The following is a 14,547-nucleotide window of genomic DNA, read 5'->3' on the forward strand; positions in this document are numbered from 1 at the left end:
CAACTCATCTCCCCCACACCATTCTCTGCTGTTCTTCAAACACACCATGTCCCACCCTCAAGACCTGGAGTAACACCTACCTCACTGAGCGATCATGCCAAGTGTGTAAGAGGGCGTCTGATGCACACCAAGTATTCCAATAATTGCTCAAGTTTACTGAGTGCCTACTGTGGACCTGGCACTCTTCCAGGCACTTGAACAAAGCAGAGTTCCCGCTCTCTTAAGCATCATAGTGGGAGACAGCTGAGTGTTTACTGAAATGAACAGTAAAATGTAGTCTGTTTAGTCTGTCCAGGGGTGATAACTGCTGTGGAGAAAGAGCAGGAGAGTGATGGGGGTGTTGCTATTTAGATGGGATGGCAAGAGAAGGCCTCACTGACAGGATGACATTTGAGAAAGACCTGAAGGAGGTGAGAAGGGAGCCATGTGAATCTGTGGGGAAACAATCCTTGTGGCAGGAACACAGTGCAAAGGCCCTGTGGTCAGAGCATGAGTGGAGTGTTTGAAGGACCATTTGGAGGTCTGTGTGGCTGGAGTAGAGGGAACAAGGGGGAGAGTACTAGGAGATGAGATGAGAAAGAGTTGAGGGGGGCAAATCGTGTAGTGTCTTGTGGGAGTCCCGTAGGGAGCATTTGAGCTTTACCCTGAACCCTGAGTGAGATGGAAGGCATGCGATGGCATTGAGCCGTGGAGGAAGGAGATCTGACTCACTTTTACATAGACTCTCTTTGCCCTAAAGATACAGGAGTGAAGAGGAATCATGGAGCTTGTTAGGACCACAGTGAGTCCAGAATGGGGAGCACCCCAACTTTCCAGATCATCACACTGAGGCGCAGAGAGGCCCAGCTCCAGTCGTCAAGAAACTGGCAAGGTAAGTGGAAAGGCTGGCCCTGCAGAGGGAAACGGGTCCCTGAGGGCAGAGTCCGCGTTCCGCAAGCTGCCCTCCCCGCCGGCCCCGCGGTGGGGGATGGGCCTCGATCCCTCCCACCTGCCCACTCTCCGCCCCGAGCTGGATGCCCGGGAGCCCCGCCGGCGCCTCCTCTCTCCCCAGGGGCCAGGTGGGCGGCCGGCGGGGGGCGGGGCGCTCCCCCGAACCCCCCTCCCTCCTCCCCAGCTGGCGGAGGCTCCGCCCCAGGGCTGCCTGGCCAGTGGCTTCGCTTCTGGTTTCATTTCCCAAGGCCCGGGCTCTCTCCTTTTCCCTTCCCCCAGCCCTTTGAATTCCTGGCTCCTTTTCCACTTTCTGGTCTCAGCTCCAATGTCACCTCCTCTGGGAGACTCTCCCGGACCACCCTGGCTACAGGCACCGCTCTCCCGGCCTCTCTATTACCCCGTCCTATTTGTATTCTCCAAGTCACTGAACAGAAGCAGAAAGTATCTTCCTCATTTATTCATCTTCCAGGGTCTTCTCAGAATGAAAAACAAAGGTCCAAAGAGTGCTCTCAGCAGCGGTCCCCAACCTTTTTGGCACCAGGGACCGGTTTCGTGGAAGACAATTTTTCCACAGACGTTTGTGTGTGTAGGGATGGTTCAGGCGAGCGATGGGGAGCGATGGGCAGCGGCAGATGAAGCTTCGCCCTCCCGCCACTCACCTCCTGCTGTGCGGCCTGGTCCCTAACAGGCGGGGGACCGGTACCGGTCCGCGGCCTGTAAGTTGGGGACCCCTGCTCTAAAGGGCCTGAAAACTTCTCTGACCTCTTCCCTGGCAGCAGAAACAGCACCTCTCAGCCCAGGGCCTTTGCAGTGGCCCTTTCCTCTGGCTGGAACACTCTTCTTCCACAGCTTTACTACCTCTCCCACTTCATCAAGTCTCCACTCGATGTCACCTCTTCGGAGACCCCTCCGCCACCACCAGCTGCCTGTCCAAACAGCACACCCTTTCATTACTCTCGTCCTGCTCTGCTTTTCCATTTCCCTTGTCACCTTCTAAGATACTAAGTAATTGCTTTATTAAGTTTATTATTGTCCACCTCCTCATATCAGGGATTTTTGTTTATAATTTTACTGCCATATATTCAGTGCCTAGAACAGTGCCTGGCACACAATTTATTTGTTTTCATATTTCTTTTTCCACCCCATCCATCCCCTCATCCATAAGAAGAGAGGCTCTGTGAGGCGATTCCAGAGCTGTAGCCCCATTGTCTACAACAGTGCCCACAACATAGTAGATGCTCAATAAACCACACGTTAATCAAACTCAGACTTCTTCCCTCTATGACCTGGAAAGACCCACTTGGAGACTCTGAGTCTCCTTTTTCCCGGGCCAAAAAGATAGGTTGTGAGGGAACTTATGTGAGTTTGCCTAGCAGATTAGCATTTTACTTTTTTTATTATGAAAAATTTCAAGCACAGAGAAATGATAGAAAAAAAAAAGTATGCCTTCTGAGCACTTGAATACCCTCCCACCTAGATTTAATTTTCAACATTTTAAGTTTCATTTACCTGCAGATGTGTATGTACATTTTTTCTTTTGCTGAACCATTGGAGAGTAAACTGCTGACATTTTGACATTCTACCCCTAATTAATAGCTCAGCAGACATCTCTTAAGAGTAAGGACACTTGCCTACAAACCACAATCCTTTTTCACATCTAAGAGAATTAAGAATTCCCTAATATTATCTAATATTCAGTCTATATTCAAATTTTCCCAGTTTTCTCAAGAAGGTCTTTTGTAGAAGTTTTTACGCCCAAATCAAAACCAGAATCTAATGCAGGTTCACATGCCTATTTGGTTGTAATAAATAAATTATATAGTATCTTTTATTCTGAAACTTCCTCCCCCTCAACCCCACCAATCCCTTCTTGTGATTTCTTGAAATTGAATTTTTGGTAGAACAACCCAGTTGTGCTGTAGATGTCCCATATTCTGTTTTTGTCTGACTGTGTTTGTGTTTAATTTTGTACATGCGAATTCAACTCTTGCAGAAACCCTATGTGGCAGGTACTCTTTAGCTGAGTTTTTTTTTTTTTTAATCTCTTTGTATAATTAAACTTTCTTTTTTTTATTTGTCTGTGCCCCACAGCATGCAGGATCTTAATTCCCTGACCAGGGCTCGAACCCGTGTCCCCTGCATTGGCAGACGGATTCTTAACCACTGTGCCACCAGGGAAGCCCTAGTTAGCATTTTTGATATCTTACTTTGGTCAGGAGTTTTATTCACAAACAGTTCTTCCCATAGGAAGAGTTAGCAAATGAGCTACTTGAAGGAGGTAAAGTCCCATTGTCGTTTTATCTGACAAGTATTAAACTCCTGCCCACTTGCGCCCCACCCTGAATGTCTCACTTGAACTGAGCACCTATGCTATTACCACAACTATTACTACTGAAAAAAAGGATACGTTACACACCACTCTGAGCATTTTGCAGGAATTGTTTTATTTAATCCTCAAAACAATCCTCTGAGCCAGACGCTATTTCTCTCACTTTAAAAGTGAGGAAACTGAGACCCTCCTAAGGGACTAAAGCACTTGCCCAAAGTCAAACAGCTACTTAGGGAATGGAGCCCAGGGTGGGATTCCAGTGGCATCCCACCCCCACCCTCCCACTCCAGCCTGTAACCACGATTGAATACAACTACCCAGCATTTGCTGATATAGTGCTCTTATAGGTACTACCTTATTTTAATTTTCCTAACTCTCAACAGGTAGGCAAGAAGACCCCCATTTAACAGATTTTGTAGGCTCAGAGACCAAGGTCACACACCGAGTGAGTGTGAGTCCGAATTTGAACCCAGGCCTAGCTAGCCTAGAGTGTAGACCCCTGTTGGGGCTGGGTGCGAAAGCAGCTCAGTTACTGGGTTTGGCAGGTGCGTGGGCAGGTGTGAGGGGTCCGCACCTTAGGAGACAAAAGCCCCACCCCGCCACTGTCCCACAGGGAAAAGAGCCACCCTGCCTTCCCCCCCAACCCCACGCAGCTGCCCGGACATGCGCCCTGAAGCCAACTTCCTCCCTCTTCGAACCTGCCCCTACAGGCTCCGCCCATCACCGTCTAGGACCAATCCCTGGATGAAGGGCGGGGTTGCCACGGGAGTGGGCGGTAGCTAAGGGGAGTCAGTAGCCTGGAGTCGTGAGCCGGAGTCAGAACTGCGTCTCACAACTCAGGCGCCGGTTGCCGAAGGGGACCGGGCGAGCGATGCTGCCGCCACCGCTTCCTGATTGGCTGCGGGTGGCACCCTCTTCGTTCTGATTGGCAGCTGGTGACCTGGGTATGTAAATGAAGGGAAGAGGCCTGGGAAAGAAGGGGTACTGGCCGCGGGGTCCTTTGGCAGGTTCGATACCCGAGCCCGGCAGGTGCGCGCCAGGGCTGCCCGGGATCGAGATGCACGGGCCTCTCTGTGCCGCCCGCCCCGGCCAGGCCGGGTGAATCACGCCGCAGCCCGGGAAGGGGGCGGAGGCGCCGGCTCCCTGGCTCCGGCTGCGTGACTCACCCGCCCCCGCCGCCGCCGCTTCTGGAGGAGTAGCCTCCACTGCCTTCCGGAAGCGAGCGGAGGCCGAGAGGGCAGAACAGCTCTCCGGGAATCCAGGCACGCTATGTCCCGGGTGGCAAGCAGAAAAGACCGCGTCCCGCGGGGCAGCGTAAAGGGTCCCGGGGTATGGGGAACCGGAATACCCGGGGGAAAGCCGGCCTAGTTCCGCTAGGGGGCGCCGGGACTGGGGAGGCGGAGTCGGGGGTGGGGGCTGAATTCCTGCGGTTCCGGATGCTCGGGTCTGCTGGGAAGGAGGCGAGGACCCAGTTTTGAGTAGTGTGAGGGGTCACTCTTAAAGTTCTGCTGGTCAAGGATCTGGGTACTGTACCCTGCAGGCTGCCTGGCTTAAAAAAGCAGGTTGGCTCAGGGGCACCCACCCCGGGGAAAGTGTGGGTCCTCAAACTTCTCTCCGTGAACCCCGTGCCCATCAGGATTTTCCGGCAGGCTCTGTCCACTCTGTCTCCCAAATAAATCCTGAATCGACCAACTTCCTTCCATGTCCACTACCGCCTTATACTCCCAAGTCATCATCTTTGCCGACCCCAAAGAGTGCAGTAGCCTTCGAATGGATCTCAGGGCCACCCTCCCCGCCGCCCCCCCGCCCCTCTCCATCCCCCTACCCCTTCCTCTTAGCAGCCAAGGGGATCTTCTGGAAACTTAATCAGTCCACAATACCACTCTCCCTGCTCAAAACCATTCAATGACTTCCCACCACACTCATAATAAAAATCGAAGCTCCTTGCCTCTGCCTACTCTCAGAACCCCCCTGCCCCAACCCCCAGCCCCTCTCTCTCTGTGCACTGACCACAGCGTCTTTTTTCAGTTCAAACTCATCCAGCCTCTAGGTCTTTCTTTGCCTTTGTTGTTCTTTATTCCCAGAATGCCTTCCCCCTGGTTCTTCCATGGCTGATTCCTTCTCATACTTGAGGGCTCATTTCAATTGTCACCTCCTCAGGGGAGCCTTCCTTGACCACTCTCCAGAACCTTTTAGTATTTCCTAGCACCATCTGTACATTTCCTGTATTTGTCTATTTATTTATTGTCTGATACTATTAGTAGACAATAAATGTTTGATTAAACCATGTGAAACAATTGCTTTTGTGGGTAAAAAAAAAGGTTGAATATTGGACATTTCACATGGTTCATCGAAGAAATAAATATTAACAGTTATTATTAATAGTACTTATTCACAGGAGTAATTGCTATGTACCAGGCACTGTTCCAAGTGCTTTTTGTATCTCATTTATTGCTTAAAACAATTATAGGAAATAGATACAATTATCATTCATGTCTTAAAGTTTCCCTAAGAAAGCCTAGGCTCAGAGAGGTTAAGTGATTTGCCCAAGATCACACAGACAGCAGTGGTCCGAACTTCACATTGGCTTTCCATAACTGAGTGACTCTTCCCTCCCCACAGATGATGCTGAGCAAGGGCCTGAAGCGAAAGCGGGAGGAGGAGGAGGAGGAGGGGAAAGAAGCCCTGGCAGTTGACACCTGGTGGCTGGATCCTGGCCACCCAGCAGTGGCACAGGCACCCCCAGCCGTGGCCTCCAGTTCCCTCTTTGACCTTTCGGTGCTCAAGCTCCACCACAGCCTGCGGCAGAGTGAACCAGACCTGCGGCACCTGGTGCTGGTAGTGAACACACTGCGGCGAATTCAGGCGTCCATGGCACCCACAGCTGCCCTGCCACCTGTGCCCAGCCCGCCTACAGCCCCAGGCATAGCTGACAACCTGCTGGCCAGCTCTGATGCCGCCCTCTCAGCCTCCATGGCCAGCCTTCTGGAGGACCTCAGCCATATTGAGGGCCTGAGCCAGGCTCCCCAGCCCCTGGTAGATGAGGGGCCACCAGGCCGCCCCACTGGGGGAGCCCCACCCAGCTTGGGTGCCTTGGACCTGCTCGGCCCAGCCACTGGATGTCTGCTGGACGATGGGCTTGAGGGCCTGTTTGAGGACATTGACACATCCATGTATGACAGTGAACTTTGGGCACCAGCCTCTGAGGGCCACAAATCCAGCCCTGAGGATGGGCCAGGCAAGGAGGAAGCTCCAGAGCTGGATGAGGCCGAACTGGACTACCTCATGGACGTGCTGGTGGGCACACAGGCACTGGAGCGGCCATCAGGGCCAGGGCGCTGACTCCCCCAGAGCTGGGATGTTGATCTGGTGTCCAAACTGAGCCTGGTGGCTGGACCAACTCTCCTTTGAAAGACACAGCTGGCTTCCCTAGAGAGGGGCTTTGGAGAGAAAGAATCCTGTCCTGGGCAACTTCACCTCCGCCCTCTGGTCTCTGGCTGATGGGGGTAGTCTGGAATTGGCCCTTGTGATGAAATGACAGGGCCTGGTGGCTGGAATGTGACTGGACCAGGCCCACTGCTGAGTCCCTGGAGGCACAGCTTGGTATACTCTTTCCCTGAGGTGGGAAAAGACCCCAACCAGTTTTTTTGAAATTAAAGCCAGTCGTGGGAAGTCTCAAGTCTGTGTATTGCTTTATTTCTGGGCTAAGGCGAGGGTGATAAAATAACCTCTAACATTTATTGAGCCGTGGACACCCAGCACAGTTCTAAGCACTTGACATGTGTTAACTGATTTAATTCTCATCACAAGATGGGCATGTTATTAGCCCCATTTTATAGTTGAGAAAACTGAGGCTCCAAGAAGTCATCACTTGAGGAGATAGGTTTCAAAGTTTACTGCTTTTTGTTCTGAGAAGCAGACCAGTTAGGTCTGGTAACTGGCCCTCTGTTAAACTCCTGGGATATACTCAGCCAGGTCTCCCTGATGTGGCTGTGTGTATACATGGCGGTGGAGGAGGAGCCCCGGGCCACTATTTAAAAATGAAATCTAGTCCTTGCCTGGAGTCCACCTGTGTGTCTTGGGGGCTGGGGTGGGGGCAGATGGGAGCTTTCAGAATGAGGCAGAAATAAAAGCACAAAGCTAAAGGCTGGATGGATCCTGTCCTTGGAGCGCTGACTGAGAGCCAGCTCTCCAAAAAACACTGAAAGAAAGGGACCCTCCAGCAAGTTTTAAATAAAATCCACTCTGGGTCTCAAGTCTCTCTTTGGGCAAGGGATAAGGCAGCTTGGAAGCTGATTCCGAAATAAAGTCACCAAGTGTGGTGGCTTGACAGAACGGCAGGCGATCCTGCTTTCCTTCTAGCTGGGGCCACCTGCCTGACAGCCTGTGTGATAGGGTTGGCCTGAGCGCCGGGTGTCTGCGCCGCCCCCGCCGTCCAGCCGCATTCCTGGCCCCGCTGGGAGGGGCCCGCACACTCAGAGGCCTGGCACGGGACCCAGGCAGCGTCCTTCCTGGCGGCCGTGGGGGCAGGGCAGCGCCCGGGGTACGGGACGGGGGGAGGGGCACGATGAAAGCTGCATCTGGGGAGGGTGGAGGTGGGTTGGGGGGAGGGGCAGAGGGTCGGACGGTGACCTGAGGGGCTGGCTGCACTTCGAATGCGGGAAGCCCCGGCTAAGGGGCACTAAAATCGTGGGGCTCGGGTGCCTCCACTCTGGCCGGAAGCTTCAGGGAGGCTGAAGCTGGGGTGGAAACGGGGGGGTTGGGAAGGGAGGGGGGACAGGGGAGGGAGAGAGGCAGGCTGCTTCGGCCGGCCACTCGGGCCTGGAAGGGGCGGGCAGAGTGGAGCTTCCTGGAGGAGCGGAGGAAGTCGTGCCCATTTTTGGAAGTGGATGGGATGGCCCCGGGTGGGGAGTGGAAATGGCCCAAAGGGAGCTGGTGCCCAGGCTGAGGATCCTCCGGGTGCCTGACTCCAACACCTGGTGACTCCAGCCCCTAGGCCATGGGACTCAAACTCGGTTTTAACCCAGACCCAGACCTTGGGAGTTTAGGCTGAGCGCAGCAATGCCCCCTGGTGCCCAGTCTGGGGGTCTGTCCTGCCACTGCCTTAGATTCCCAGTGGTCAAGGAGTCCCCAGCGTGGGGTCAGCAATGCGTTCTGTTTACAACACCCTGAGGACCTATTTCTGATGTCTCTGGGTGCCAAACTGGGGGATAATCTGTGATACCTACTTCTATTTTTTTTTTTTTTTTTTTTTGGCTGCGTGTCGGGTCTTCCTTGCGGCACATAGGCTTTCTCTAGTTGCGGCGAACAGGGGGCTACTCGTCATCGGGGTGCGCAGGCTTCTCATTGCGGTGGCTTCTCTTGTTGCGGAGCACTGGCTCTAGGCCCATGGGCTTCAGTAGTTGTGGCACTGAGGGCTCAGTTGTTGTGGCTTGAGGGCTCTAGAGCGCAGGCTCGGTAGTGGTGGCACACGGGCTTAGTTGTTCTGTGGCATGTGGGATCTTCCCGGACCAGGGCTCTATCCAGTGTCCCCTGCATTGGCAGGCAGATTCTTAACCACTTGCGCCACCAGGGAAGTCCCTGTGATACCTATTGATGCAGGCAGCCTACCCATCTGTCAACGATGGTCCCATCTGCCCCTGTGCCTGTTTGGCAAGCGTTGCTCCCCTCTCAGCAGAGTCTCTGTGTACAGTTTCTCCGGTTGTGCACTGCACATAGGCTCCGTATTTATCTCACACACCATGCATTTACATATTTATTAAGGCAGTTTCTCAGCAGATGGAGGTCAAGTGCCTTGGGGAAGGGGTGTGCCTTTTGCACAAAAGCAGCATATGGGCTAGATCAGCCCTGGTCCCATCTCCCTGGTGCCCTCGGTTTATGACAGCTTGTGCCTGAAGACCTGCCCTACTCTCCCCATGTCTGACCCCTGGACGATTGTGCAGCTCCCTGGCTCTGGTGTGCCCCTCCGCCCTCAGGCTCAACCCCAGGAGGCCACGCTACCTCGGCCAGCAGATTCCAGGGCCCACACCATTCCTAATGGAGCCACCAGCCCTGGAGCTGGGGCTGCTTTTCACAGAGCCTCTGTGTGCTCCCACCACGACACTCCCCAGGCCAGCTCCCCTCCATGGGCATTCACAGGGACCCCCATCACACACATATACTTCTTTCCTCCAGCACCTGGGAGAGCTGTCCTTGGTCTCCTTCTCCCTCCCCTCCTTCCCTTCCCTCATTCAGCAAAAATTTATGGGTACCTACCCTACTGTGTGCCTGGCCCTATATCAAAGGCAGATCTGACCACATCTCTCCCCTGCTCTGGGCCCCTCAGAATGTATCCCGGTCCTTGCGGGGGCGGGGTCTGAACCCTGTACCGTCCAAGGCTCACCTTCTGCCCCTGTCCCATTCACTCATTCAATGAGCATTTACTGGACACCTACGGTTTGCAGTCCCAGTGTGGAGATCTAACGATGCTTAGTCAATGATAACGATGATGATTATTATTTTGGCTGCACTGGGTCTTCGTTGCTGCGCGTGGGCTTTCTCTAGTTGTGGTGAGCGGGAGCTACTCTTCGTTGAGGTGCACGGGCTCCTCATTGCGGTGGCTTCTCTTGTTGCGGAGCACAGGCTCTAGGCACACAGCCTTCGGTAGTTGCAGCACATGGTCTCAGTAGTTGTGGCACGTGGGCCCTAGAGCACGTGGGCTTCAGTATTTGTGGCGCGTAGGCTCAGTAGTTGTGGCGCATGGGCTCAGTTACCCCGTGGCATGTGGGATCTTCCCGAACCAGGGATCAAACCCGTGTCCCCTGCCTTGGCAGGCAGACTCTTAACCTCTGTGCCACCAGGGAAGTCCAGTCAATGATTATTGACTCAATAAGCCATACTGTGTTGAAAGCCAGGCCCCCTGTGTTTGAACTTCTGCTTTGCCGTTCTGTGGCTGTGTGACCCTAGGCAAGGTTCTCGACTTCTCTGGGCCTCAGGGTCCTCATCTGTAAGCTGGGACAGTAAGAGTACCTACCTCAAAGGGCTGTTGTTCTGAGGGGAGAGTGTTCTAGGCAGAGGGATGTGCAAGGGTTAGGGAGTGAGGGACCCTACAATCTTTTCAGGAATCTGTAAGCTGCTGGGTTTGATTGGAAACAGGGGAAAAGTGGTAAGGTAAGTGATGGAGCTGGAGGGGTTGGCAGGGACCAGGGCACACAAAGCCCTGGATGGGGAAACTTTACTCTGAAGGTACTAGGGTAAAGGAATCTGGAAGCAAATGGATCTCTCTGGCTGCCATTGGTGGGAGGTGAGACTGGGGGCCAGGAGTCCAGAGGGGAGGGAGGCCGCGGAGGGACAGAGAAGCCTTGGAGAGGAGACGGGAGGGGAGGGGAGGGGAGAGACGCTAGAGAGGACAGGCTGTGTGGGTGATGAGCTGCAATAGAGGAGGGGCCTAGGATGAGACCCAGGGCTCTAGCCAAGGGAATTGGGGATGGTGGGGCCACCCTGGGATGGTGACCCGGAGGGGGAGCAGGTCTGGGGTTGACACTGAGGCCAGAGAGGGACACAGTGGGTGCAGGGGTCTGTGAGGACACCCGGGGGCAGGCATCCAGGTGGCTGGGCCCCTGGAACTGGAGCTCCGTAGAGAGGGCAGGGGGCGGGAGCAGGCCTAAAGGACGGGGGTGAGGAAGACAGCAGTTTCCCTGGGCTGCACTGGGTAGGACCTGGCTCCTGCTTGGCTCAGACTGGGTGGGGAGAGGGTGGTCCCTGAGGAGAGCCTTCCACCTCCTTCCCCAGCTCTACAGGATGTCCTGTGTTTATGGAGGTGGCCTTGCCCGGAACCGGGACACTGGTGCCACCCCTTAAATTCAACTTCCCATGGCCACACCCCCTTGGGTGAGGAAAAGCAAGAGACACAGAGAGAGAGACACAGAGAGACACGGAGAGAGATAAGGAATGAGGACAGAGACATAGGGGGCACATAGAGAGACAGAGACACAGACAGAGACATATCTTTCACCACAAAAAACTTAGAGAAAACTGGGAAAGGAGGCTCCCTTCACCTGCTAAAGGGCAGCTACAAAAAACAGACAGCTAACATCATACTTCATGGCAAAAGACTGTGCTTGTCCCCTAAGATTGGGAACAAACAAGGATATCTGCCCTCTGAGACCCAGAGAGGGACAGGATAGCCTGTACCAGCCTCCTTGTCTGTCTGACCCTGAGCAGCAAGGGGTGAATTTTCTTCCCAGCTCTAGCCTGGTCTGTCATCAGATTCCTTCCACCCTCCACCCTTTGTCCCTCCTGTAGGTACCCAGGGCCCTCAGAACAAAGTCGCAGCCCCTCCTCGTGGCCCTGCTGGCCCTCCCCTCATCTTCCCCTCACTCTCACATTCACCAGTTTCTCAAAGGGGCCCTTTGCACGGGCTGTTTCCTCTACCTGAAACCCACTCTCGTTTATCCACCACCCACAGCTTGGCACGAACTCCTGTGTATCCTTCAGGTGCCAGCTCAAATGTTACCTCCTCCAAGAAGCCCTCCATGCCATTTCTGATAGTATCAGAGTGCCAGACCCCTCTTACAGACCTGGATCCTTTTCTCAGAGCACTTAACACAGAGTGTGTAATTATACACTCATTTCGTTAGTCACTTCTTTAGTGTCTGCCCCCCATGGACTGTGAGTCCTGTGAGGGCACAGTCACAGTCACTGCTGTGTCCCCAGCACCACCCAGCCCAGGGATGGATGGATACAGAGGAGGTGTCTGCAAATAGCTGGTGAATAAGTGTATAAATGAGAAGGACATGCAAAGGAAGGGGCATGTGTGGCTCTAGAGACACAGCCATGAACAAGGACACAGTTCTCAGCTCCTGGAAATTTCCTATGCGCTGAGCTCCGTCTGGATTCAGATCCTTTGCACAGGCTGTTCCGTCTGCCCATGAAACTGTTCCACTCCCTCTTCTCTCTCTCCCTCTTTTTTGTTTGTTTGTTTGTTTTGTTTTGTTTTGTTCTGTTTTTTTGGCCAAGCTGTGTGGCTTGCAGGATCCTAGTTCCCTGACCAAGGATCAAACCCATGCCTCCTGCAGTGAAAGCAGAGAGTCCTAACCACTGGACTGCCAGGGAATTTCCACACTCTCTTCTCTTGCCTAGATCCTATGGGTCTTTCAAGTCTCAGCTCACATGTCCCCTCCTACAGGAAGCCTTCCCTGATCTCCCTTCCTAGGGTGAAGCAGGTACCTTTCCTGGGCTACCCCAGCAGGGCTCTGACCTCTCTGCCTGCAATTCCCCCATCCCAACCCTGGCCACTCTGGGTCTGTCTCCCTGTTGGACTGTGAACTCTGTGAAAGCAGGCCCAGGCTATCTTGGTCACACTGTGTCCCCAGCACCATCCAGCATGGGGCTGGGCACAAGACCAGGTGCTTATTGACTGTTTGCTGACATTGAATAAAGGACTGCTCCCTCTCTACCCCCTGGTGCTTTGCCCGTGTTCCTCCTCCCTCCTTCCGGAAAACTCTTCCCTAGCTTTTTACCTGGCTCCCTCCTCAACCCTCCAGTTTGACTCCAGGAATCCTGTCCTGAGCCTGCCCCCCGTGGTGAATTTAGGTCCGTCAGTGTCCCCAGTGCTCAGCAAAGGGCCTGTCACCAAGGGCTTGTGAATGTTTGTTGAATGAATAAATGAACAGATGAATATTTGAATGAATCAATGAATGAGAGAGAGAGAGAGAGAGCGCACCTGCAATGGAGGAAGGGTCTCCTCAGGCCCATCAGCAGCCCTGACCACACTGTTCCTTCCACCCTTCCTGGGAGGAGGGTTCTGGCTGGGTTCCGCCACACCCCAACCCTTGGTGGCTGCCAGGCCTGGAAGGCATTTCCCAGAGGTCAGCACATTCCTGCCTTCCCCGGTGGCTGAGAGTGGGCAGGGGGCATTTCGGAGAGAGGGGAGGAGGGCCCTAGCATTCTGGGTTCCTGCCAACCAGTTCCTAGTCCCCCATGCCCTCGTGCCCTCGGGAGTAGGCCCCAACTGCTCAGTGTAGGGTGGGGGATGAATTCGCAGAGGGGCCAGAGAGCTGATGTGAAGGGTGAGGGTGCCGACGGAGCTGAGGGCCTGGTGGCCCTGCCTGGCCGGACAATGGGGCCGAAGCTGCTGACATGCATTTTGGGGGTAATCCCCAGCCTCTTCCCAGCCCCAGCCCCAGGCCCGGGCTCAGAGAGCCAGGAGCATCCGAGGCAGCGGCCGGGTGGGTGTGAGGGGCATGTGGGGGTACTTGTGCTCCCTGTGCCGCCCCCCGGGGTCTGGTGAGTCAGGGCAGGCTGGGGGCCGGGGGTCAGGGGATCAGGGTGAGGCCTAGTGGCCTTGGTTTGGGAGTTGGGCAGGTCTGGGTTCAAATTCTGATGCTACCTATTACCTGCTGTGGGTGACCTTGGTGTCATTCCCCTCTCTGAGCCTCCTTGTCTGTTTTATGCAGGGGACAGACGTGTGTTGCAGGGTCTTTGGGGTCCAGCAGAACTGAGGTTGGACCCCAGCTCCACGCCCCCCTGCTGTGTAGCTAAAAATTGGGCATAATCTATCTTGCGTCCTTGATTCCAGGAGCCGAGCTTTGGGTGCCCAGCACAGTATTTAGTACATGATAGGTGCCCCCTGAAATGGCAACTCCATTAAACAGAGAAGTGGGGCTCCCCTGGCCCCAGTCTCACTCAGACCAAAAGTCCCCTGACAAGTCTAGCTGGTCCCCTAATTTGTGTGAAGAATACAAAATACGTATAAGTAGCATTCACTCCGGGCCAGGCATTTATTAAAGTTTTTAGTCTCTCTTAACTCATTTTATCTTCACAAGAAACCCACAAGGTGGGCACTTTTACTATCCCTGTTTTAGAGATGAAGAAACAGGTCGAGAAAGATGCTGCGACTTGCCGAAGTTCACACAGCCGGGACATGGCTGAGCTGGGATTTGAACCCATATCGACCAGGAGAGGGAGTAGAAGTTTAATCTAGGGTCCCCAGGAACCAGCGGGGCCATGCCTGGGTGTGGAAGCCAGGGAATAGTGCTGGTGAGGGGCTGAGTCTCCAAGTGGCACCAGCAACGTGCAAATCCCAGGAGCGGGGCTCAGGGTGGAGGTCTCAGCCCAGGCAAGGGAACAGCACCGGGCTGTCTTGGCTTCTCTTCTGTGGTTCCCACCCCCTTGCGGGTGGACATAGCTGGGAGATGGGGATGTTTGTTTCCCTACCACCCACCCTCTGGTGATGTCATACCTCGGCAGCCAATGGCTGGGGTCTCCCCCTCCTCCCCCTCCCCATTCCTTTTCCCCCCAGCTTGGGG

At 54.3% G+C, this 14,547-nt stretch overlaps 1 protein-coding gene across 2 annotated transcripts; it reads left to right on the forward strand.

Annotated features, from left to right (window-relative positions):
* Positions 1-734: 734 nt before the first annotated feature.
* Positions 735-6,938, forward strand: SERTAD1 (SERTA domain containing 1). 2 transcript variants are annotated; one of them, XM_060289086.1, is made up of 2 exons: positions 735-871; positions 5,882-6,938. In XM_060289086.1, the coding sequence occupies exon 2, from the start codon at positions 5,882-5,884 to the stop codon at positions 6,599-6,601; it is 720 nt and encodes a 239-aa protein (XP_060145069.1). In that variant the 5' UTR covers positions 735-871; the 3' UTR covers positions 6,602-6,938. The 2 variants fall into 2 exon arrangements, with proteins under 2 accessions (XP_060145069.1, XP_030730094.1); XM_030874234.3 differs by lacking the exon at positions 735-871 and adding an exon at positions 4,045-4,203.
* The last annotated feature ends 7,609 nt before the right edge of the window (positions 6,939-14,547 follow it).

Source organism: Globicephala melas, chromosome 19 (assembly GCF_963455315.2).
Source record: "Globicephala melas chromosome 19, mGloMel1.2, whole genome shotgun sequence".
Classification (NCBI taxonomy): Eukaryota; Metazoa; Chordata; class Mammalia; order Artiodactyla; family Delphinidae; genus Globicephala; species Globicephala melas.

Bases quoted from the DNA above. Each gene is read 5' to 3' on its own strand.
- SERTAD1 (XM_060289086.1), top strand. From the start codon at position 5,882: ATGATGCTGAGCAAGGGCCTGAAGCGAAAGCGGGAGGAGGAGGAGGAG.